The sequence below is a fragment of the Typopeltis vanoorti genome, chromosome 17 (genome assembly GCF_054136105.1).
Source record: "Typopeltis vanoorti isolate ZY-2024b chromosome 17, IOZ_Tvanoo_1.0, whole genome shotgun sequence".
Taxonomy (NCBI): Eukaryota; Metazoa; Arthropoda; class Arachnida; order Uropygi; family Thelyphonidae; genus Typopeltis; species Typopeltis vanoorti.
The window spans coordinates 33,744,601-33,771,417 of record NC_143565.1 but is presented as its reverse complement, the minus strand read 5'-3'; the positions used below and the strand labels follow the sequence as shown (position 1 = coordinate 33,771,417).

Here is a 26,817-nt window from a genome sequence, read left to right as displayed (position 1 = left end):
CACATTTCGTCACCAGTCACAATACAAAAAAAAAAAAAAAATGTTACTCTCCTTCATCCCTAATATCATTAGTATGTAAGTTAAATAACAATGGCCTGAGTACATTTTCGTAATGCTCCAAAATTTTTGAGCTGATTCCACTCGTTGCTATTTATGTGTATCGGTCAGCATTTTTGGGACCCCAGCTTTTCTGTCACAGTTTCATGAATAACTGAGTGTGAAACTCCCAAGAATTCAAAAGAAAGTTCTGTAATTGTGAAATGATGATTCTCTCAAATTTTAATGTTCACTCTTCCCCCAAAATTGTCTGTCACCACACTTGGCCAGCCACTGTGCTCCTCCTCATGAACATTGCCTAAACTTACTGTTACTCATTACATTAGGCCTGTATACTATACACAGTTATTGGTGAATTTCTGCAGCACTATTGTTTACCACTAACAAAAACCATATCACATCACAAACCTCATAACTGGCAGGATTTTTTATCCACAGCACTTGATATAAATTATTCATAGAAGACAACAAACGATAATGCAGCAAAAGTAAAATGATCATCCATTAGCTAATGAGTCACAGTATGCTACAACATATGCACCCCCCCATATCGTATTTGGTGGTAAATTGTGAACAGATCTTACTTTCTAGATGTGCCTCATGCATTGTATTTGTGTCCTGACCCATACCCTGAGTGAGGGTAGGGCCATTTTAGTCACTTATAATACTTGCCCTATTTAATGATCGTCCATTCCACACACACACCACTTGCCATGAAAAGAATTCACAGAGTTCTGCTTTTACTAGACATGAGACATGATCTGTACTTTAAGCTCCCCTTACTAATGTGATATTTTTATATCTTCTCTTATCAATTCCTCAAACCTTGAAGACCACTGGATCTTTTCAACAATCCCTCCATTTCCTTGGAACCCAAATGACCATATCTGTACACAGTACTTCTTATACCCCAGCTTTTCTGTCATAGTTTCATGAATGACTGAGTGTGAAACTCCAGGAATTCAAAAGAAAGTTCTGTAATTGTCAATCGACGATTCTCCCGAATTTTAATGTTCACTCTTTCCACCAAATTTTTGTGATCTTATCAAAGTCTTGTAAAGTGAAAGAACAATTTCCTCTTTCTTAAAAGTTAGTTTTTTTTTTAATAGTGTAGTTCTAATGTGATGATTTAATCACCTTTAGCCATATTGCCCTTAACTCTCCACTATAATTCCCAAGTCTCTATCTTCATTGATTACTGCAGCAAATTCCCATTAATATGATGTTCTGCTTGCAATAGCCTTTGTCAAAAATACCCATTCTACATTTAAAAACCTTAGACTGACACACATTAATATTTGGCCATAGCATTTGTCTGTTCATGTCAGTCTGCAGGAATTGTCTGTCAGATATGTTCCTATCACTTGCCCCAACTTAGCATCATTAGCAAACAACTGGATATCGTCCTCTAGTCCATCCCTAATATCATTAGTATGTAAGTTAAATAACAATGGCCTGAGTACAAAATCATATGATATACCACTGGTTCACCTTCATTCTCTTAAATTCAATACTTCTATACCACTTTCTGATACATGTCAGTCAGCCACTCTCCTGTCTATGGCACAAGTTTATTTTGCATAACAGCCTTGTGTAGAGATCTTGCCAGGTCATGCTGTCAAAGGTCGTGGCAAGATATTGAAGTATCATGGTACATCCACTTCTTTTATCTAACTCTGCCATCACCTCTGTTAAAGAATGTGATTTAACCATGATTTAAATATTCATTACTTAGCTCATTCTTTTATTTCACAAGTCAGTGTATTCCAACTATTCAAATGGCATATGTTTTAAACAATCTATTAGGCAGTATGATTCTCATAAATAATTCTGCACTCCTTTATAACTCATACCGTAATTCCTACTATGCTTGTGCTTTCTCTAATATATCCAGTTCTTTTCTGTGTGTGATTTGTCAGAAAAGGGTGGGGTGCATTTTTAGGACACTGCATCAGTATGGTCTGTTTTCTAATCATCATCTTCCTGATATGCACCCTCAAGGAGTATACAGGCCACTGTGACAGTACTGCATGATTAAGTTTATATTACTAGTTGTTTATCAGCAGTTTTCCTCCAAATTAGTTTATTACTTGTAAGCGCACTAATATGTCATATCTAACATTTCGTTCTTCTAGAGCACTTCTGTCTGAATCAACCCACCTACATTTTGGTCTTCCCTTAGGACTTTTTCTTGCCCAGTCAATTTTGTTTTACTGGGGGGAAAATACATTGTTCCTTATTTCTGCACTTGATGTAGCCTGTTAGTCAACCATTCTCTTTCTGTGTCACAAGTTCATACGTATCAGATGCCTTAACAAGATCCAGAAGTATTGCCTAAATCACGGGTCTCCATCGGGGGGAAAAAAAAAAAAAATCATAATACAAACATATATTATTATAATATTTATTGTACGGAAGCTGTTCAATAAGTTCAATAAGACTATATTTATACAGAAAACAGATTACCTTTAATAGTCATCATTTACATGGTCTTTTTTGAAGTAACTACCGTGAGATGCGATGCATTTGTCCCAACGTTGCGTCCACTTCTTAACCACACGTGAAAGTCCGTTTTTTGAGAGTTCTTTCAAAACCGCCTCTGCAGCTTTTACACATGCTTTGTTGCTTTCGAAATGGCGGCCTCTTAGTGGTTTCTTGCGCTGAGGAAACAGCCAGAAATCGCACGGTGCGAGATCAGGACTGCATGGAGAGTGTGGTAGGATATCTATGTTGTTCTTCTGCAAAACGTCCACTACACCACCAGCAATATATGGCCTTGCATTATCGTGGTGCAATAAGAAGCCATTCTTCAGCAATGGACGCTTCCTTTTGACGTGCTGTACCATTGTCCGTAAAACATCTGCATAGTATGAGCCGTTTACAGTATTCCTGGGTTCTACAGCGTGTTGGTAAACAATGCCTTTGTATTAAAAAAACATTATGGTCATAACTTTACCAGCCGATTTTAGTTTTTGCTTTCTTGGGGGTAAGCGAAGATGGATGCTTCCATTCACTGCTTTGTTGTTTCATTGTAGGGTCATAGTGATACAACCAAGTTTCATCTGCTGTAATGATGCGTTTTAAGAAGTTGTCGCATTCTTGTTCCAGTCTTTCTTTCCATTCTGTGCACACATCCACTCGATGCTGCATTTGCTCCGGTGTCAAGAGTTTGGGAATCCATCGGGCGCCAACACGTTTCAGTCCCAAATGTTCAGCCATGATTGAGTGAACACTTCCCACAGAAATATTCAGGACAACATGCAGCTGGCGATCCTCCTTGTTGATCATTGTCTCTGTGATGGACGTTGAAGGTCTTCCCTCACGTTCAAGATCTTCCACATTTTGCCTTCCTTCCTTAAAGGTTTTATGCCAGCGGAAAAACACTTGCTCTCGACATTGCTTCATCGTGGAAAGCTTTGTGTATCATATTAAAAGTGTCCGATGCCGATTTTTGCAAACGCACAAAAAATTTAATCGCATAACGCTGTTCCAAGGACGCTTCCATTTCGACGACTGGTCTTGGTTCGTAGACGTGCTGAAACAAGCTTGCGTTTAGTCATGTGACACTCTGGCACATCAGCCTGTATATGCCATCTATCAACCTCTTTTGTTAATACAGACAGCAACATTTCTTTATTCCACAGAAATTAATATTGTGATGATTGGTTTCGCAACAGTAAAATTAGTCTTATTACTTATTGAACAGCCCTTGTATTTATATTCAATACAAAACATACATTGCGAATATTGCAAAAATCAAATGCAAATATTATATATTTAGCATCTTACATACACATTTGACATGGCACACCTAGTCTTAAAACATTTTTAATTTGTTTTCATTATTTCATGGCCCCCTTAACAAAACTAACAGCCTACCAAGGGGGCCGCAGCCCACAGTTTGGGAAGCGCTGGCCTAAATCAACAATAACGGAAATCAATACATATCCATGATAATGGGTGATGAGCATTAGCCCTTTTAAATTGCTGTAAATGCTACCTTGCAATTTTGTTGTTTTACTACTGTTACTACTATTATGTAATTACTTTATTTAAAAAAACAATGAAAATTTGAGTATTTTTTTATTTCAGTTGGTGCATCATCTGAGTGATATCGAACAACCCTGGGTAAGTTCCAGATTTTGTTTAGATGATATTTTGAACACTCAGAATTAACTAAGTTTTTTGAGTTGGTTATAAAGGGAACTTTCCAAGAAATTTGTTCTTGTTTAATAGCAAAAAACATGATAATAAATCTTGCTCTGCAAAGAAAGCTAAATGTGCCAGCTGTCAGAGGAATCACCAGCATACTCCAATGCATGTCAGCAGTGGAAAGACAAAAAAAGAAATAAAACAATAAAAACAGAACAAAATACAGCAATCCCTCGATTAATGCGCTCTTTAAAACAGGCACATTAATTGAAAATGTATTAATCGAATATAATAACCTATGGGAAAAAGTATAATAAGTTCCTCAAATTTTTTTTTGACTTTTATTAAAAAAATTAAAAAAATTTTTTAATAAAAGAATTAGGGTATATATCAGGGCCTAGTTAAAGGGAAAAAATGAAGCTGAAAGACAAAACATATTCAGAATATAAATTTATTATTCTACTTCTTAACAAAGAATTGAGCCAACGTAGTTTGGCAGCCATTCTGTTTCTGTTTTTTCATACAACTGATAGTATGGTCCTATTGCCTCTTCTGCAAATTTTACTGCTGTTTTTCTCTTAATCAGAATCAGTCTCTAAGCATTGCTGCTTAAAACCTTCCATTGTATAAAAAATATTTCCAAATTCTTTCTATGAAATCTCTTTGGGCTTGTCAGTGATTAAATTTTCTTCATATTCTTCAGGATCTTTCTGCTGTGCAGATAAATTTAGCAGGTCGGAATCGCTCAATTTCTCAGAATGAGATTTAATTAACTTAGATTCATTTGATAAGCCTCTAAAATCATTTGCACAATGTGCTTCCTAACGGCTCGCAAAGTCGAATGAAATTACTGCTAGCAGTAATTTCATTCGGCTTTGCGACTTTATAACCAGTCTGAGATTTAAATCTGATTTGGCCAGAAAAGTCTTGGAAGGCATTCGCTAACAAAAATGGCTGGTTTCATCAATATTAAATATTTGTTGATCACAACAGCTCCCTTCTTCCATAATTTTCTTCAAAATCTCTGGATAATTTGCCGCCTCCTCCTTATCTATACTTGCAGCTTCGCCTGTGATTAGAACATTATGTAGGCTATTTCTCTTTTTGAAATGCTCAAACCATCCAGCACTAACATGGAATTCTTCTTCTTTTCCATCATTGATAGCCCTTTCTTTCAAGGTTAGAAAGAGACAATGCTTTTGATAAGCATTCTCTCTTTAATTTTGATTCATTTAATAAGGTTAGTGCTTAGCACAATCCGTTTTCGGTTACATCTTCGATCCATGTAGAAAGAAGTCTCTTTAATTCAATCATTATAATACTTTGATTTTGAGTGCATGCATGAAGAACCTGAAGCAGTCTTATCTTTCTCTTTGCTTAAAATTGCTGTTATAGTTGATTCAACCTTATTCTTGTTGAGAGGCTTATACGCTGGTTAAACATGATAACTAATATTTAAGGAATTGACAGCGTATACTACCCATACAGGCAGATACATTCACCAACAATCCCCCCCCCCTCACAACAATATGGAGTTATTAAAACATTATTCAACAGGGCAAAAATAATCTGTTCTAATGATCAAGCCCTAACCACTGAACTAAATCACATCCGTGACATTTTCTCAGCCAACGGCTACCCCCTCCAAAAAATCCAAAAAATACTTAACCCAGTTATCCACAACCCACCACCCCCTCCCCTTCACAAAAAAGATTACTCTAAATCCATCACCATTCCCTACATCCGAGGCACCTCGGAAAAAATCAATAAAATCTTTAAAAAAACATGACTTGACCACTTGTTACAGACCACATAGAAAACTGGCATCCCTTATCCACTCCACCAAAGACCAACCACTTCCCCTAGACCTACCTGGTGTATACCAGGTCCCTTGCAGCTGTAAACTGTCCTACTTTGGCCAAACAGGCAGGACAGCAAATATCAGAATCTCAGAACACAAGGATTACATCCGATTTCACCAGTACAGCCACTCTGGGCTTGCAGACCACGCTCTGGATACTCGCCACAGAATAAGATGGAAGAAAGCCACAGTAATACACCACAGCAAGTTCAAGTACGAAAGACTATTCATGGAATCAGCCTCGGCCCTTAGGAACATGCCAAACCTCAACAAATTTGGATGCATGAGACTGCCCCAAATTTGGGAAACTTTTATCAGAAGAACTTCAGCCCAAAGGCCAAGAACTACCAATATAGCCCGCCAGGGGGCACCATCAGGACTTTAGGAAAACGCTAGCTTCCTAGCTTCAGTCTCATTTGCTGTTATTAGTACTTGTGTGCACGTGTCTTTGTAGTAAGTTCCCAAGAAGATGGCAACGTGACATTCGCCGAAATATCGGAAAGTGTATATTAAAGTTTATTTAATCTATATTTCTAGTATACGCTGTCAATTCCTTAAATATTAGTTATCATGTTGATTCACCCATTTTTGTGTTCTTGTCCTATCTTTGCTCTGGACTCGCCTTGTTAATTTTTTTTTATTATTTCAAGTTTTTCTTCCAATGAGATTACTTTTTGAATCATTTTCACACTTCTATTTTTTTGCTCACCACGAAATACTTTGGGAAATACTTTAAAATAATAAAAAAAAAAAGAGTAAGGAAAACAGTTGCAAAGGAGGCACGAAATATGATAATCAAAATGCTATGTAATTAGCAGACAACATAAATTTTTGGGGTAAATTTGAAACAGTGTACATGGAAATAGTGTAGTATGCCATTAAAAAATAACTATGTAAAATGTTTTAAATCTGTAACTAAATGATTTCATCCTGGTGAGTGATTTTTTAAAATAGCCATAAAAATGTATAGATAGAAAAGTTTTATAATCTGTAACATTTATTTTTAAGATGTATATATGGGCACTAATTGGATGCACATTAATCGAGTGATTGCTATATATCATATCAAGACAATTAAGGAAATTATCTGCCACTACCTTGCCTGAAATCCTCTTGTGCTGAGAAGGTGGCAGTTAAGAAAACATCATAATCATATCACACATGCATTTCTGAAAGATAAACCATGAAATCTTCCTCTCAGAAAAAGTGGATACTTCTGTATTCATTGAAAATGCCTGATGTATTGAACATTTTTCCAGAGGAAGAGATGGGTACTGGCTGTCCATATTTCCCTAAATCAATAGATAAACATAAGCCTCTTAGCCATAAATATAAGCTCTAAACTTCTCAGAAATTAACAGTTCCACTGTAAATTTTTACAGTGGAACTGTCATGGATTCTGCTAAAATATCTGATATCAATGCTCTGCTGCAGAAATGCAAACCATTCTCTTTATGTCTGCAAGAAACATATTTAAAACACATTGTGGATCTAAATTTAAGGCAGTTGACTTATTAGTAAGGACAACTGGAGATATTCCTGCTTATGGTAGGATTGCAATCGTAGAAGGTAATCATGTCCTTAAACATATTCAGCTTAATATTGTCTGGAGGAAGTAGCCATTCACCTGTTTGTGGGTTTTCTAATTACAGTATGTTCCATTTATTTACCACTGGGTTCCAAGTTAAATGAAATCGACCTTGATAACCTTATGTTGCAACTGCCTGAGCCCATACATCTTGTAGGTGACTAATGGACACAACACTTTGTTGGGTAGCACCAACACAAATGGACGAGACCATATTGTTGAGCATATGCTTGACAATAATAACCTCTGTAATTAATAATAGTAGACTCAATACCTTTGTCCATATGTCTACCTACTCATATTCTGCAATAGATCTTACAGTTTGTTCCCCTGCTATTCGTTCACTGCTTGTGTGGGGTGTCAAAGAGAATGCACATGGAAGTGATAATTTTCTCGTGATTTGCACTATGTTCTCTTACATGGATGTCCATGTGGAAAATCAGCCAGGCTGACTGGAATACTTTTTCCCATCTTGAAAATTTTAATGCTGAAGCAGTCAAACATCTATCAATGAAGAAGTCATGTATGCAACAACAGATTGTATCGTTCGTGAAGCAAGAATAGTAATTCTAAAAACATCACCTCAATTTCCACTCTATCCAAAACCATGGTAAAACCCTGAGTGCTAAGTAGCTAAAAGAGATCAAGACAGAGCATTGGGAAGGGGGGGGGTATATGTCATAGATATCATAGCTTTCAAATGTACTTGGGCAAAAGCAAGTTACATTACATGTCAGAGTCAAAAGCAATCTTGGATCCAATTTCTTCATCTATTAATCAAACAAGTTCAAAAATTGTATGGGATAAAATCTGGAAAATGAAGGGTAGATATAGAATACACTATTTATCCAACTTGGAGCATAATGAATATGTTGTTGCTTGAACCTAAAGCCATTGCCAACATTTTAGGAGAAACGTTTGCTAGAATATCAGCAACAGCTTCATATCCTCCTGAATTTTTAATATTGAAACAGCAGCTAACTTTTCTACCAATGGACTAGAGCTGTACAATCAGGCATTCATTACAGAGGAACTAAAGAGAATACCATTTTCTCTTCTCATCTCAGTGTAATAGGGCCTGCATTTTGAGATGATAAAACATCTTCCATCACCTTTTCTGGATCTCCTCTTCTTGTTATGTGACAGAATACTCGAAGAATTTTCAGATCCTTGGCAATCAATTGTCATTGCCATCCCAAAAGCAGAAAGGATCCAACACAAGCAAATAATCATCAGCCTATTATTCTGACTAGCTGTCTTTGTAAGATATTGAGAAAATGGGGAATGCCAGGCTTCTCTGGTGTTTAAAAAGCAGTGAACTTCTCTCCAACACACAGTGTTGCTTTCATAGATACTATTCACTGCTGGACCATTTTGGTCCATTTAGAAACATGTATAAGAGGCACTTTCCTGAAATGAGAACATCTCTTTCTTGGTCTCAGGGAACCACTTCTTGTTTTTATTAAAAATTTCTATCCAGGTGAGTTTCCAAGCCTGAGTGGAAAGCACGTTATCCCCACATCGTAAATAAGAAAGTATTCTTCAAGGCTCTGTCATGAGTGCGATACTCTTGACTACCAAAGTAATTCAATACCGAACAGCTTTCTCCCACAGTAAGCAATGCTCTTTATTTGCACTTCACAATTTACTCTCAGTCTTGTAATATAAATGTAATTAAAACATAACTTCAACAAGCAATCGATCGTGTCTGTTCATGAGTTCAGTAGAAAAAAAAATGTCTATATACACTTCTGCCAAAAACATATTCTTGTCCCAAATGTATTATGGATTCCAAGTTTACAATTCTTCAAGAAAGACTACATTCCAATGGTTGGACCCTATCCGGGTATATGAATAGCTACTGATGTTTTTCAAACATTGCTCATTCAAAGTCTTTATGTCAATGCAAATGAACCTGCTTTGTTGCTTTGACAGAAGCAGTTGTCTCTTAAGTATGTCCTAAAAATATAGTTTCTTCCAGGACATCCAACATGGACTAGTATTTTTTTCTCTCCTGGGGAAGCTCAATATTACATGTCAGATTGTTCTTTTGTGTGCATGTGAAAGATGGGGGGGGGGGGGGTGGGGGGGGGGGGGGGTGGGGGGGGGGGGGGGTGGGGGGGGGGGGGGGTGGGGGGGGGGGGGGGTGGGGGGGGGGGGGGGTGGGGGGGGGGGGGGGTGGGGGGGGGGGGGGGTGGGGGGGGGGGGGGGTGGGGGGGGGGGGGGGTGGGGGGGGGGGGGGGTGGGGGGGGGGGGGGGTGGGGGGGGGGGGGGGTGGGGGGGGGGGGGGGTGGGGGGGGGGGGGGGTGGGGGGGGGGGGGGGTGGGGGGGGGGGGGGGTGGGGGGGGGGGGGGGTGGGGGGGGGGGGGGGTGGGGGGGGGGGGGGGTGGGGGGGGGGGGGGGTGGGGGGGGGGGGGGGTGGGGGGGGGGGGGGGTGGGGGGGGGGGGGGGTGGGGGGGGGGGGGGGTGGGGGGGGGGGGGGGTGGGGGGGGGGGGGGGTGGGGGGGGGGGGGGGTGGGGGGGGGGGGGGGTGGGGGGGGGGGGGGGTGGGGGGGGGGGGGGGTGGGGGTGAGAAGAAACTAAGAAAAATTATAGTTGAGGAAGAACAAACTGGGTTCAGCCAAACAGTGGTTGTTAATGTCAGATTTTCATTTTAATCAAACATAAAGGAAAGTCAGCAAATAAAGTTACAAATGGTTATAAAAAATAAAAGAAGTGAAACATGAATATTGGAAAAGCATTGATTTCTCTACCTAATCCCCTTCAGCATTTTATACACTTATACAATCACTTTATCAGTCCTTCAAAACCTGCAGGGTAGAATTCTGTGAACTTCTTCCCTCATTTTCAACCTCCTGATCATCAGCAAAATGTTTGTCATGGAGGTTTCAGTGGACCAGACAAGTGAAAGTCACTTTAGGCAAGGTGAGGGCTGTAAGGTGAATGTTGAAGGAGTTCCCAGTGAAGTTCTTGAATTCCTATAGCTGTATGAGGTTTCGTGTTGCCCTGCAGCAGTACTCTCCGAGGGCTCTGTTCTCTGGGCATACACTTTCTGAAAATTTAAACGATCATGCATTATGCTGTAGGCTAGACCCTGAGAAGAGCCTGTTGCACTTGCTACTCTGTCTGTCATCTTGCACCAGTGACCATATCTTCATCACAGTGTCATATATCCCTGCAAAAATTTCTGAATCTAGTTATAAATGGTATGTAGCAAACACTTCTTGCCATAAACAGGATACATCTCTTTGTGAACATCCTTTGCAGAAAGTCCTTTCCTCTGCAAGAAATGCACATCAGCATGTTTTCAACAGTTGTACACTTCTTGAACAAGTCATTTTAGACTGCTGAAAACAGCTACAAAGCATCCACTACATGTACTGTCATCATAGATTACCATCCAACTAGGCAGCAGCACAGTGATGCATACTAAAAACCATTCACTTTCAGTACTTTTGTTTGTAACTTACTTTCTCTCACAGTTGAGAAACCATGGAAATATAACAGATTTATGTTTAATTTTTGTAGATCTGGAAAAGCCACATGATTATGTACTAAGAGAAAAGCTATTTAAAATGCTAGTTGTATGGTATAAATGGGACATTATACAAAATATTCACGTACACTTAAGTTATAAGTCAACAGTTAGAACTAAGGAGGTACAATAATGTAAAATATCAGTCATAAGACAAGCGTGATATCTGTCATCTATTAATATATGGTTCATGTTATGAAGGAATATAACATTAAAGCAGATATTAATCTTAGTTCTTTACATTATGTAGAAGATGTTATGCTCCTAAATCAATGCACTACTGATATCAGGTCTCTAACTGAATTTAATAACTGCTGTAAAAATTTAGTACAAACAAAAAAAAAAAAAAAAAAAAAAGGAAGATGGAGAAGATAAAATATTTCAACTATTTAGGCACAGTGTTTAGTGAAGACAAAGTAAATTTATAAATTAACAACAATATAAAAAAAGCATATGTGGTATGGTGGTGAAGTAGTAAAATAAATTTATATGAAGTTAGCCAAAACACTAACAGTATACAAAAGACAGTTGAACATTGTCTTTAAGTTATGGATCTAAGGAGAGCTGGATTAGAAATGAAACATTTGATCAGAGACCATAGATATGAGAGTTTGAGAAAAAATTAGGGGAGTTAAAAAAAGGTATTATTGACATTACAATCATGAATGTGTTGGGAGAGGACAGATTAACAAAAGTGTTTGCTGCCAGGAAAAATACCCAGATGGGGACCAAGATCTACATGGAATTGATGTGTGTAGACAGCCTTAGAATACAAAAATGTAAGACCCAACAATATTGTTGTTTATTTTCTATTTTCTTGCTGAATAATTCCAATTATTTTGTGTGTGTGAGAGAGACTTCCACCTGTTGATCAGACTGCATATAGATTAATGTGCACCAATTTTGGCACTGGTTTTCAAAACGATTAGATATCCACTAGGCTCTGCAATTTGCAGAGCCTAGTGGATAGAAGGAAGCAGGGAGGGAGAAGAGGCTATCCCTGGGAGGGGAGAAGTAGATTTTTTGCATGGAGAGTGTGGTGGATGATTAGAATGCATTGTCTGAGAGTGTGGTGAATGTGAGACCTTCCATAATGAGTCTCTTGATGCCATGGAGGTCTGATGATAATATAATAAATTCATCTCCCACCTACATGGTATTGACTTTTGACTGAAGCCAGCTTATGTATATCTGAACAATTGCATTTATCTAATATTCTTAAAATTTGAACTTTAAATGTTGCAATGATGATCATAGTTTAAAAATTTCTTTGTAGAACTGTCCACATGGAAGACCAACCATGAGGCATCTACTTGATTTGAACAGATTAGGAGACAATGGAGGATCAACTTGATGTTTTGTTAAAATAGTATTTTATTTTGCAAAACAATATACAGAAAGAATTTTAGATTTGTATACAAGGAATGTGATTTAAGATTTATACAATGCAGTTTGCAAATTAAAATTTTTAATTCAGTATGTACTGTAAGAAAAACATAATTAAATTATTCAAATATATTTTTTAGCATTTCTTTGTTCACTATCATCCTAACATACAGATTCAACACATGATTAAATGTTTTATTTTTATAATACATACTATGACAGTTCCTTCATTCTGCAGAGCTGAATATAAATGTGGGAATGCTGCATTCAAGTTTTTATTGTATAGTAAAATTAAGCAGATTGGAATTGCATATTATTTACATCAACTCTCCTGGAGTCACATATATATAATAAAAAAAAAAAAAATCAGCGGTCAACTCTCACTATAGCAAATTTGTAGAGTCCACAAGAATAGTTTATTATAATGAGATTTTAATATAACAATCTACCTAATGCTTTGGTTGATTTGGAAAATGTCTTGTCAGTAGTTTTTTATGGTGAGGACTCAATTTACTCTTTCATTGTTACTAAACCACCTCTGACTTACTTCAAAATCTTGCACTTCAGATTTAATTTTAACAATAATAATGCTTATGTTTAACAACAATATAAGCAAAATATGCCTTCATTCATTTCCTAGTGCATGTAATTTTTCTCTTTCTTTTTTTTCAGAAGTAGTTTGGCATGTCTTTTTATTTTTAATGAGCATTACGTTATATTTTATCCAAATCTGTGAATCAGCATCAGTCTATTTTGTCTCCTAATGATAGCAAGAAGGAATCAGGAAAACTAAACTTATTTAACTTTGCATTAAAAAAATTATTTGAAACCCCCCCCCCCCCACCTAATTAAAAGCTATCTTACTATAGGACTTTGTAATTTACATTTTTCTCACATTCTAGAATGCTGTTTGTTCTATGAATTTCCAGAATTTAAACATATAGCAACATTTGACTGAAATCTTACTATATCAACAAAGCAGTGGAAAATGATACTATATATATCTTATAGATACAAAAGTATAGTTTGGTCTTTTCTGAATCTGTATTTAAATGTGTTGAAAACTTACACCATTCTCTCTTTTAAACTAAGCTCATTACTCCGTACATACGAGGCTTACAATAGTTAAATAATTGTCACACATGTCAAACAGTTTAAATATAGAATGTAAATAAAAACAAATGTTCAATTTAAAAATAGATATGAAAGATGGATCAAAAATTATGTAGGTAAATAAACATTAGATCACTATTATGAAACTTAATAGTAGGAGCAGATGGTATCAATAACCATACAGAAATATGTTCCAGATGAACATGCTGGAAAAATAAGGATTGGCAATAAAGACAAGCCAAAAAACTTGCAGCAGAGTAATGATAACATTATATATCACATTATACACAATACACATACAATAAACAAAAATGCAAGAAAATGATCCAAAAGGAAACCACGATTAGGTGAATTTTTTCTTATAAGTTAGCATATTATATTTGCTCCTTTCCAGATGACCAAAAATAACATACTAATTTTAACAAAACCAATTATAATATTGTGTCAGGCTGTTCAGTATACCTTGTATCTCTCTTATGGACCCTTTCAGAAATGAGAAAATTGCTGCTTTTTCAAGAATATTTTCCTACTAATCATTGATATTGTTTGTAATTAATATTGAGTATGTAGATTTTTCGACCAAAAGATAACTGACAGTAGGTTTAGTGTTATTACAGATAGTTAAACTGACTAGTTTCACTACATATTCCTAATGCAGATGAAGCCACTAGCATATGTGGTGAAACTAGTCATTTATCTATATTATCACGGCCTATTAAACAAATCCAGAGTCAGTTATCTTTTGTCACAAACATTGTTGTTTATGAAATAAGGCACAATGACTATAGGATTCCAAAAAATTAGTCAAGTTGCAAACTGAGAAAAAAATTGAAATTACTTATGTGCATATATATATAAATGATTCTAGATAAGTTGCAGATGTGTATAAACTATATACTACTTTTGAATAAGAAATTGTCCAAAAACAGTTATGAATTACCCCCCCCCCCCCAAAAAAAAAGGTGGTGAGAAAAGCTGTTTACTTCATTGATTTCTCAATGAACATTAGATTTTCTTTTAAACAATAGTGTTTTTAGATTGCTCAACAACAAAAAAAGAGGATTTAAATCAGCACCTTTTCCAATAAATGAAAGAATGCTTGAAATGAGTATCCTGTAGTGAAATTAATATAATTGCTACATTATTTTACAAAATACAAAATTTTTCCTCTTCTCTATACGAGTATATAAAATCACAGTAAATACTGTTTCTTTGGAAAGCGACATGCTTTAAAAATACACTACAAAATGTTACTCTATCCCACAGATAGGTTTAACTTCAAGATTTCTTTCTAATATTTAAGAAATCTCTACATAAATAATATGCTCTGACTAGAATTTATTAAACTTTATTAATTTTTGTTCCTCATTAACATCCAATTCCAATGAAGCATGTTGCTACTGCACTTTATATCTAAGTAAATTTTCATTATGTTTTTTTCTGGGTGATGATATCTTCCTTAATAGTTCCTTTTCTAATCTTGATTTTATAATCAACACTGAACTTAATGAGTTGTAAAGTATTAAAACGTTTTGCATTATAAAACATATTATAGTTTTCTTCCTCCTGATTCTAAGATTTTAAATTATGATCTAGATCAAAACTTAACTATTTTCATCTTGAAAGAAATCTGTCCAAAAAAATATAAAACTTCAATATGTTATTTATGCTTAAATATTTTTAAGAACAATATACCAAAGTGTATTGTTTTTAAAAATGAAGTATTCATATACTTTTGTACATTTAACTTATTTTTGGCATTCCCCTTTAATAAAATAGTTTTCTAATTTCAAAATGAACATTATGCTCCAAGATGAGTAGTATTTTAGAAGTTATAAGCCAATTTTATATTAACAAGTCTATATAACTGAAGTAGTTATATCAATTATGCTTAGCTTCTTCAGAAATATTATGAAACTAGGCTGCAGACAAAGGATAATTATCACAATCTTTCCAAGCCAAGCTATAATCTAAAGTGAGCCACAAGAAAGAGATATGGAATTTGGCAAATGGATGTTAATGAGGCAAATAATAATTTGGCAGAAATCTCTAATAATATAAATAATGATCTTAATAGAAATTTTACTGTAGGAAAATATTTATATACATTTTTATTAAATAAATCCATATCACATACTCCATAAAACTTTTTTTTTTTTTTGTAGTATTTAAAAAGATGTAAAATGGCATCTCATGAGAACATTATATGATGCACCTGCCTGAATATGTTTTATAGTTATCAAATCAGTTAACATAAATCTCAAGTCAATTTTCAGGCTTAATTAATTCTGCTAGAATTTCTAATTCATTTTTTCTGGCCCTCATATAAACAGTAGTTTCCCAAAGCATTTTCACAAGTACTTTTGTTTCAGATTCATCCAGTAGCACATTATCACATAACTGAGGATTTAAGCGAAAATATGGAACATCTATTGTACTACACCAAGCCTGAGCACGTTCTACTACTCTACCATCAGCCTGCGTTACCTGGAAAAAAAAAATAAATAAGTAGCACTTTAAAGAAGTCCATTACAAATTGGTTAGTTATCTATATTCCTTGATCAACTTAGGGAGGGGGATGTTTAATCATTCTTTATGTTTAAAAATGAACATGTATTGTTATAAACCACTTGACTTATAAACCAGTTATATAAGAAAATTTAAAGAAGCTGCTAATATGCTGAAAAACCCAACCAATGCAATAAAAATCGGGGTTTAATTCTCCAAGTGTGGTCAGCTCTAATGAAAAATCTACCTCAATCTGAGCTCGGACTGTATGAACAAGAACACGTGACATCGTCTAGTATTGTTCAACGTCAATAACGTTTTATATCTGCATTCTGTTATTTGAGTTTATGAATAGCCAGACGGTTATGATTTGTATTTATTAATTCTCTTGTTTAAACTTTAAGTTATACTATTTACCCCCTGAAGATGTAAATCCTATGATTTACAAAACTTGTCGGGAACTATTATTTCAGTATTTTGTATAACTGAATAATAAAAAATGTGGTGTAATCACCGAAATATATCTTTTGAACCAATTAGCCACAGAAGTCTACTCCTGCAAAGAAATAGTTATTACCAAAACGCCTCCCCATTGAACACAATCCCACCAACTCACAAATTAGAAAACTCCATAGGCTCCTCAAGAAGGTCACTTCTTGGCCTGTGGAGATTACTAACAGACTAAAACCATATAACTCTAGACCCCTCCCCATATATATGGGCTCCCAAAAATACATAAAGAAAATGTGCCATTACGTTCCATAGTGGATGGCATTGATTTCCCCACTTACAAACTACCTAATATTTAGCCAAAGCTCTCTCACACATAAAAAACTCAGTCCACTTCAAAGCCAGCATAGAAAACCTTACACTCCAACATAATGACATAATGGTCAGTTTTGACGTCTCCTCCTTATTCACAAATGTTCCCCTCAAAGAAACAGAGCTAATCCAAGCTAAATTTTCTCCCGATATCTTAGCCCTATTTCAGTTCACAATGAACTCAGGCTATTTCGTTTGGCAGGAAAAATTCTACAAACAGATAGAGGGGACAGCCATGGGTTCACCACTTTCCCACCCTTGACCAACTTCTTTTAAAGAGAAAGCCTTAAACTCTGCCCCACAAAAACCTACCATATGGCTTCACTACGTTGATGATGTGTTCGCCTATTTGGCCACATGGCCCAGATACACTCCTCTCCTTCTTAACACACTTAACAACCAACACCTTAGAATCAAGTTCACCGTGGAAAAGAGAAAAACAATAGCCTCTCCTTCCTAGACACACTAGTCACCTGCCAACATGATGGAACCTTGGCTTTCTCAGTTTATAGAAAACCCACCCATATAGGCAGATACATTCACCAACAATTCTCCCCACCTCACAACTATATGGAGTTATTAAGACACTATTCAACAGGCAAAACTAATCTGTTCAAATGACCAAGCCCTAACTACTGAACTAAATCACATCCTTAACACTTTCTCAGCCAGTGGCTACCCCCCCCCCCCAAATACTAAAGCCAGTTATCCACAACCACAACACAACCCCCCCCCCCCATTCACAAAAAATATTACTCTGAATCCATCACCATTCCCTACATCCGAGGCACCTCGGAAAAAATCAACAAAATCCTAAAAAAACATGACTTGACCTCTTGTTACAGACCATATAAAAAATTGGCATCCCTTATCTACTCCACTAAAGACCAACCACTTCCCCTAGACCTACCTGGTGTATACCAGATTCTTTGCAGCTGTAAATTGTCCTACTTTGGCCACACAGGCAGGACAGCAAATGTCAGAATCTCAGAATACAAGGACTACATCCGATTTCACCAGTACAGCCACTCTGGGCTTGCAGACCATGCTCTGGATACTCGCCACAGAATAAGGTGGAAGAAAGCCACAGTAATACACCGCAGCAAGTTCAAATATGAAAGACTATTCACGGAATCAGCCTCAGCCCTTAGGAACATGCCAAACCTCAACAAATTTGGATGCATGAGACTGCCCCAAATTTGGTAAACATATATCATAAGAACTTCAGCCCAAAGGCCAAGAACACCTAATATAGACCACCAGGGGGCACCATCAGGACTTTAGGAAAACAGTAGTTTCCTCACTTCGTTTCTCATTTGCTGTTATATAGTACTTGCGTGCACGTGTCTTTATCTTAAGTTCCCATGAAGATGGCAACGTGATGCCGAAATATTGGAAAGTATATATTAAAGTTGATTTAATTTATATTTCTAGAGTACGCTGTCAATTCCTTAACTATTTAGTTATCATGTCTAACCAGTGTATAAGCCTTTCTACAAGAACTTGCAAAATAAAATACCATATATATTGGCATACAAGACGAGGCCTAAATTTTAGGCTATTTTTAGGTTTGAAGCTTGTCGGTTGTATAAGACGACCCCCCAATTTCTTCTTTCTTGTATTAATGCAACGTTAGGTATTGTTGTTATATCTGTTATTTTTATATCTATGCATATCTGTTATTTTTTTGCATAGCATAGTTTAGTATTTATGCAAATTACCCTAATTAAAAGTGATCAGTTCCAATTTTAATTAATTATTAATTTTGCATTTTTTTTGAATTTTAGGATTATTAAAATTGTTATTTAAAATCATGGAACCAGCAACAAAATGAAGAAAATATGAAGCTCAATTAAAAATAAGGGTAACTGAAATGGCAAAGCAAACTAATTACTGCTGCTGCAAGGAAGTTTGACATAACAAAGAAAATGGTAAGAGAATGCAGGAAGAAAGAAGATATTTTAAAAAAATTGCAAAAGAAAAAATGTGCGATGAGAACGGGGATCACCCGATGGCTGCAACTGGAAAATCATTTTGCAGAATGGTTATCTTGTTACAAGAAATATGATTAGAGCATATGCACTAAAATGGTCAAGATTGAATCCGGATGAAAGTATAGAATTTCAAGCTACTTCAGGATGGTGTAATTGTGAACAGACAAAATCTGGTAATACGACAAAAAACGAAAATTGCTCAAAAACTACCGCAGATCTTGACCACAAACTTACCGGTTTCCATAAATTTATTATTCATTTGAGACAAGAACATAAATTTCTATTGTCAAATATTGGAAATATGGATGAAACTCCTATGAGCTTTGATATGATAAGCAATAAAACAGTGGAGTCTAAAGGTAGTAAGAGTGTACTAGTTTGAAGTACAGGTCATGAAAAAACAAGGTTTACGGTTGTGTTGTCATGTTTGGCTGATGGGACCAAGTTAAAACCAATGATCATCTTCAAACGTAAAATTAAACCTAAGATAAAATTTCCTTTCCAGGAGTTTTTGTACATTTTCACAAAAAAGGATGGAAAGAAACAAGTTTTTTTCTCTTCATAACATAACTTGAGGTTCTCTGTTAGAAAGCACACAACGATTTGTTGTGTACCTGACAGATAGCAAACTGAAAGTACAAGATGATTTCTCACATACTTTCCCATAGGCAAGTACTAAATGACAAATTGTGTCATTCAGAGAGAGGGAGTGACAACTGCCAATCTCTCTCCTGAAAAACTGATAGCTATTGATAGGCTTGAAGGATGGATATTGCCTGGCTCCTTATCTTTCTTTAATTAGGACTAAAGGCTCCCCTCCTACTATAATTTTTAACTTATTTTATTTAGATTTGATTCTTTTTTTGTACTCTACTCTTCTCTTTATTAGATTTGGTACCTCTTAGTTGAAAGATGTTTGCATTCTCTATAATATTTCCTTAGATATTTTGCTTTTCACTGAAATTTTTAAAACCTTAAAAAAGATGGTCTCTTCCTATTTCAAATTCAATTGCATCAGTTTGGAAAATATTTAACTTAATCAAATGAAATTTTACTTTTTTTCTTGTGATTTTATGTGCATCTTTATGACAGAAAATTATTATAATTATTAATCTATGTTCAAAAACAGAAATCCAACATGTTTTTGTCATTATTATTATGAACTCTGCTCTTTACAATAACATATTTCCCAAAGTTTGGCAATCATTTCCTACTCTGTTGTTTAAAGAGATAGTAAAATTAAGTTATATATATAATCCAGTTTCTATTTTGTCCACATAATCCTACTCAAAACCAGCTCATTTAAAAGGTTTATTTTCGTGTTCATGGTTATAGTTGCTCCCTTTCTTTACCTGATTCTTATTTCTCAAGTAAACTATAGTTAATATGGTTTGGACAATTACACTGAAACAGCTAAGACTATGGGGTTATAACATGCTCTGATAACTGCATGTTCTACAGCTGACTTTTTCTGGCAATATTATTTAGACAAATATAACCCATTGCATTCATCTTGGAAATACCAGTGGTCAATGTAGTATTTTTTTTAGTTCCATTGTTAATGTCATTCTTTTCTGTTGTTGCCATCTCAAATGATAGGTATCCTATTCTATCAAGCACCACCTTCACCAAGAAAGTTGATTCCCATAGATCTCCATAATACAGTTTACACTCCATCCTATCTTGGAATGGAGTGCTTTAGCTCTCTACACAGATCAGGCTGAGTTGCCCTTTTAGGTTTTTGATGTGTGTGTGTGCCTTCATTGTTCTTCTCTCTCTCTCTCTCTTTAATAAATATTTTTTTGAAGACTTTCATGTTTCTTCTTGAAATCCATATATACTTTTCTTTATGTTTTCTATTCCCTTTTTGTATCCATGAGATCTCCAATGCACTTCTTTTTGTGTATTTATTAAAAATATCAGTCCTAATAGCATCTTCCTTGTTCATGTTTCTGCTCTGTAGAGCAGAAACATGAATCAAATGTTTTAAAATAAGTGCTAATAAAATGTTCTAAAATAAATAAATATGACTCATCTGACTTTGATTTTTAACCTTAAAGAGTGTGTTTCCTGTACTTGCTGAGCCGAGTTGGTAGTGTACAGTTGCATGTTTGAATCTCGCTGTGGGCATAAATGCTTGTGATTGTCTTTAGGTGGGAGCTGAATTTCATTGCCTGGTATGAGACCAATGCCCTGCTTATTAGAGCCCTGAAATGGCTTGAAAAAGTTTGGTCTCTAGGGCAAGGTTTCTGAACTATGTAAAATAAAATAAAAAGTTATAATATATATATATATATATATAATTGATAAAAATGACAAAAAAAAAATCCTTAGCCCACCTACAGTACAAATCTACTGTAGGTTTTTAATAACCTCTTGTGGGTGGGAACCACACATAAGAAAAAACAAACTTAATTATAACTCGGAAACAAGATAATAATTATTATTTTTGTTTGTTTCATTTGAGCTACTAATTTCTGCATCTTCCTCAGCAATCAGTATATTATTGTATACAAAACAAAGATTATTTATATTCCTTCCAGTCCTTCAATACTTTCTTCACTATAGAGACTAAACAGAAAGGGGGAGCACACACACAACCAACTTTTTCTAAGATCTTTGTACATTTGGAAAATTTATTGCAGTTCACTGTTGATTTTTAGGTTTGCAGTCTGGTTCCTGTGTGTGTGTGTGAGAGATTAACCTTATGTCATTCCTGTATGCCCTTTTTTATTAATGTTTCCATTAATTTCATATGATAATGAACACTATTTAGATTACAACAAAGTATTCAAAAATAAACACATCTTTCTGGATTTCTTTCTGTCCTCTCTCTCTCTCTCTCTCATTTTTCAATTTTTCTAGTATAATTTGTAACAGAACTTTGGTTATATGTGGCCTATTATTCTGTAATCTTTATGTTACTTTACATCCTCTGCCTACGCTCCATAAAATAAAAAATTCATCTACTGGTATCCTTTATGACCCTTTCAGAAATGTGTTGGTTTCTATCATATCACCCCATCCTTTTATTGTTTGCTAGTGCCTGCAGTCCACAAGTTATCAATCTGTTCTCATAATCTACATTCTAGTTATATCATCTTTAACACTTTCATTTACACCCTCTCCACTATACCTGCATCACCTCAGAAACCAAGAGACCAGATCTGCACACAATAGTACAGGTGATATCAAGATCTTGAAAAGAGACAAAATAACTTGTTATTCTGTTCTACCAATTATAGATTCTCTGTTAATCCATCTTATGAACTTTTTTCAAAATCTGCTTTCTCTCTCTCTCTCTCTCTCTCCAGAAATGCTGATAAGTTAAACATGTCTTTGCATTGTCCTGTGTGCAATACAATTACATACATTCTTTCTGTTTCTGTGGAATTTTCCACGTGCTGAGAGTCAAATTACTCAACCACTTCAGCTGAGCAGCTTTATGTTACATTCACCAGGTTCATAGTTTTAGCAAAATAGGCACTCAGACAATCTTAGTTATTAAAGAGTTATTCTTTCACATTCAAATTCCTTATTTTACTTACAACATAATGACATAATTATTTTAGGTTGTCTTTAGCTTGCAAAGACAGTTTCTTTTCATAATTACATTCAGCTTTCTATGCAATTATTATTATCATCATGGGCAACTCCAAGGAGTCCTTAGACTCATCGAGGGAGGCCCTAACATCATGTCAAAAACAACTATTCAACATTCATACAGTATCTATCATACTTTGACTTGAACTCATTCACAGTCATGGCACCCACAACATACTCTGGCAGCTTATTCCACTCATCCACCACTCTCCAAGTAAAAAACCTAGCTCTAACACCCTTGCCCAGTTTCCATGGATGGCTCCTAGTACTCCCACCACCAGTCCTATTCTCAAAAATATCCTCCAAATTACTCTTATAGAAACCCTTCAGTAATTTGAATGTCTCAATCATATCACCCCTTTTCTGTCTATCAACCAATTTCTGCAACCCACAAATCTTCAACATGTTCTCATAAGGTTCATTCCATAGACTTGCTATCATCTTGGTCACTCGAGTCTGGATCCTCTCCGCCTCCTCCCCATCAAGAAGAAATCCTGGCCCCCAGATCTGGGCACAGTAGTCAAGATGCGGGTCTTATCAAAGCGCGATACATAGGAATAATAACTTGCTTGTCAAAGTATTCTTCGGTAACCAAATGATTTGATGAGCTGTTTTAGCCACTTTTGCAATGTGCCCCCTAAACTTCAACTTCCTATCCATACTCCCAAATCCCTGGCCTTGTCAATCTCCTGGAGTACAGTTCCACCAATATGGTATAGTGCTGCTAATCTTTTCATCCCAAAATGCATAACCTTACATTTAGCCACATTGAATTCACATCCATTCTCCTTATCCCAGTCCTCCAAACTATCCAAATCATCCTGCAAAATTTTATGCATTCACTATTGCTCTACCCAACTTAGCATCATCAGCAAACAAATGAACAGTTCCTCTCAAATCCTTTTCTATATCGTTATTGAACAAATTAAATAGTAGTGGTCCAAGAACAGAACCCTGCAGCACACCACTAGTCAGAGGCAGTCTTTTGGATTCTACTCCTGAATAAACTACTCTCTGATATCTCTCCATCAACCACCCTCCTGTCCATCTCACCAACCCTATATCCATCCCCATATGCTGCAGTTTACTGATTAGAATTCCGTGCGGTATCCTGTCAAAGGCCTTAGCAAGGTACAGCAGTATCACTGTATACCCATTACTGTTATCCAGTTCAGCTGTCACTGTGTTATAAAACGTGAGCAAGTTACTGAGGCATGATCTACCCTTCACAAAACCATGCTGTCCCTCATACAGTATCCCATTTTCATCTATCCATTCCTGTATTTTCCTCTTGACTACTTTCTCCAAGACCTTGACAATGACTCCTGATATGCTGATCGGTCGGTAATTTGCAACAGCAGTCTTGGAACTATTTTCCCCTCTTTCAACCCCCCTCGAGACTAACCTAGACCCGAAACTCAAATTAAACAAAATGGTCAAGGGCACTGACAATTCTTTAGCCGCTTCATGTATGACACGAGCTGGTATACCATCCAATCCCACAGATGTATTGACATTAAAGTTTTGTAATAGACTATTCACCTCCACTTCATTCACCACAATTCCTGTATAAGCTGTTGGTTCCTTCATTCCTGCAATATCACCACCTGGATGATATACTCTTGCAAAGTGCTCGCTCAGTAATTCCACTATATCAACTGATTCGGTTACCTCCCTACCATCGGTATTCCTTAAAATCATTCTGCCGTATACATATTTTCTTTTACTTGCAACATATCAAAAAAACTGTTTTGGAATTCTCTTTGGCTTGCATGGCTAATTCCCTTTCATAATCTGCTTTTGCTTTTCTTACCACACTTGTTACCCTTCTGGCCTGCGCTTTATATACCATTCCTGTGCCTGCAGGTCACCTTTCTCCTTAAATTCCATCCACAGTTGTTTCTTTTTTTGCAGCTGAAGCTTAATAGTGTTATTCGTCCATTTAACCCTTACTTGATTTACTATTTGGGCTCTAGGTATACAGTCAGCCATTACTTCCTGCAAACGCTCCTTAACCACCTCCCATGCACTATCAACATCAAGCCCTTGCAGTTTTACATGCCATGGCACTGAACCAAGCAATCTGCTAAGCTTGTCATACTTACCATCCCAGTAATTCCACATGTACCCTGTCTTAATTGAAAATTCCACACATTTAGATACCTCCCGGGTCAGGACCCTATGATCAATCTCACCAATTGGTGGCAACTTGGTCATATTCGTTACCATCAAATTCTCAGATGCAATTACTAGGTCAAGCACTCTTGAAACCCTAGTGTTTCCATTACATGCTGTCGCAGATATATAGTTATTATTACCTTAAACTGCATAAAATCCAATTCCTTCCTCCCATGTATCCTCTCCTCCTTCCAATGAATGTTACCATAGTTGAAATTCTCCATAATAATTACCCTTCTTCCATATTCAATAGTTGCAACTCTTCTAACCTGGTCCTTTTAATTTTCATGACTGACATTTTTATACACATTGTAAAATCTCTTGATAAGTAACTTATCATGTTTGGTTTTACATGTTTTTCTAGGGGAACTGCACTTAAACAAATGTCAATTTTGTTTGTAATAACTTAATCATAGGCCTTTTGTTAAAATAATGTGGCGCATGACGTCATTATGTAATGCTGTTAACCCATGTTCATATATGGCAATTTCAAACGACACGCAGAGTATGATGTCATTATGTTCAGATGTCAACACATGAACATATATGGAAGTTTCAAGAGATGCGTACAATGGAAGTCTGGGCCTTTATAAGCCGAACTGTCAAGAAGGATTTTGTCTTAGGTTTCTCAATCTTCTTTTACTTGGATCTGCTGCTACGTGGAGGTCGCTAATCAAAAGAAGTGTTGTAAGTCTTAGGTTTCTCAATCTTCTCTTATCTGGGTCTGCTGCCAAGTGAGGTCCATTGTTGGTAATCGAAAGAGAAACATCAAAGTCCGAGGATTCACAATCTTCTCCTACCTGGACCCACTGCCATGAAAACTATTGTTTCGATCATTGGAACGTCTCGCCAGGAAAGAGCTGCACACTGCCGCCATGCTAAGGGTTCTGGAGGGCATAGAATAATCGACTTGAACAAAGTAGAAATTTGGTAGAAGGTCATGGATGAGCCAGGAGCACTTTTGTGTAGACAAAAGAGGATTCATGTAAAAAGTAGTACTGAGCAAGAATGTACATCAAGTTTGTCTGTTCATGGGTAGAATAAGATTGAATAAGTTAATACTGAAATTTGCTCTAGGTGTGTCTTAATCTAAACTTTGTATAAGTAATTATTGTAAATGTAAGAGTAAGAGAAGTACTATACTGGTTAATGTAATTTAATATTGGATTAAGCTTGCCCAAGGTATGTCTTATTTTCAGTTTGTATGTGTGTGACTAGTAGGATATTTCAGATTGTGATTTAACTTTAAAGGAATAAACATAGAATTGTAATACAATTGTGCATGCACACACACACTGTAAATAAAGCTTTTTTTTTATATATATAATTAAATGATTTTCAAACAACACATTGGACTGATTCTGTCAATGCACCATATTGGATTAAGCTTGCCCAAGGTATGTCTTATTTTCAGTTTGTATGTGTGTGACTAGTAGGATATTTCAGATTGTGATTTAACTTTAAAGGAATAAACATAGAATTGTAATACAATTGTGCATGCACACACACACTGTAAATAGAGCTTTTTTTTTATATATATAATTAAATGATTTTCAAACAACACATTGGACTGATTCTGTCAATGCACGCCCAAAAATTTTGAACCTGCATTAGATTAAGTTTAAGCAATCAATAATCAAGCCATGACTCATTAAAGTTAAATATTAACATAAGTGGGAAAGAATAAAAACAGTATCTGCTTTGTCTTTAGTCTGAAAAATCTTATAATCTTGCACTCAATAAATGGTCTAATTGGCATAGTCGGAAAACAAATAAATTTGTTAGACTATAGAGTGTGAGAGCATAAGATATAACTGAAGTAAATAAATGGCGGTAGTTGATAGTTATGGCAGTCGACCATTTATGACATTTCATAAAGTTTAAGTAAAGAAGAATAAAAAAGGACAAAGCAGGGTTGAGAAATAAGTAACAGAAAACAATAATAACACATGGTATTCCTTTCTTCCACAATCTTTTTCTTAAGATTCTCTTGCTTAATAAGACTGCACATCCATTTCAC

General features: G+C 36.0%; 2 protein-coding genes across 4 annotated transcripts in view; one reads left to right on the top strand and one right to left on the bottom strand.

Moving 5' to 3' along the window:
* The window catches only part of Pms2 (mismatch repair endonuclease PMS2), a 272,119-nt gene extending 259,408 nt beyond the window's left edge, over positions 1–12,711 (top strand). For both annotated transcript variants that reach the window (XM_090407693.1, XM_090407694.1), the window contains exons 22-23: positions 4,150–4,185; positions 12,470–12,711. In XM_090407693.1, coding sequence (XP_090263819.1) covers positions 4,150–4,185; positions 12,470–12,547 — 114 coding nt within the window. In that variant the 3' untranslated portion in view covers positions 12,548–12,711. The remainder of the gene's footprint in view (positions 1–4,149; positions 4,186–12,469) is intronic.
* iPLA2-VIA (calcium-independent phospholipase A2 VIA) overlaps positions 12,550–26,817 on the bottom strand; it is a 369,611-nt gene continuing 355,343 nt past the window's right edge. For both annotated transcript variants that reach the window (XM_090407696.1, XM_090407695.1), the window contains exon 14: positions 12,550–16,179. In XM_090407696.1, coding sequence (XP_090263822.1) covers positions 15,958–16,179 — 222 coding nt within the window. In that variant the 3' untranslated portion in view covers positions 12,550–15,957. The remainder of the gene's footprint in view (positions 16,180–26,817) is intronic.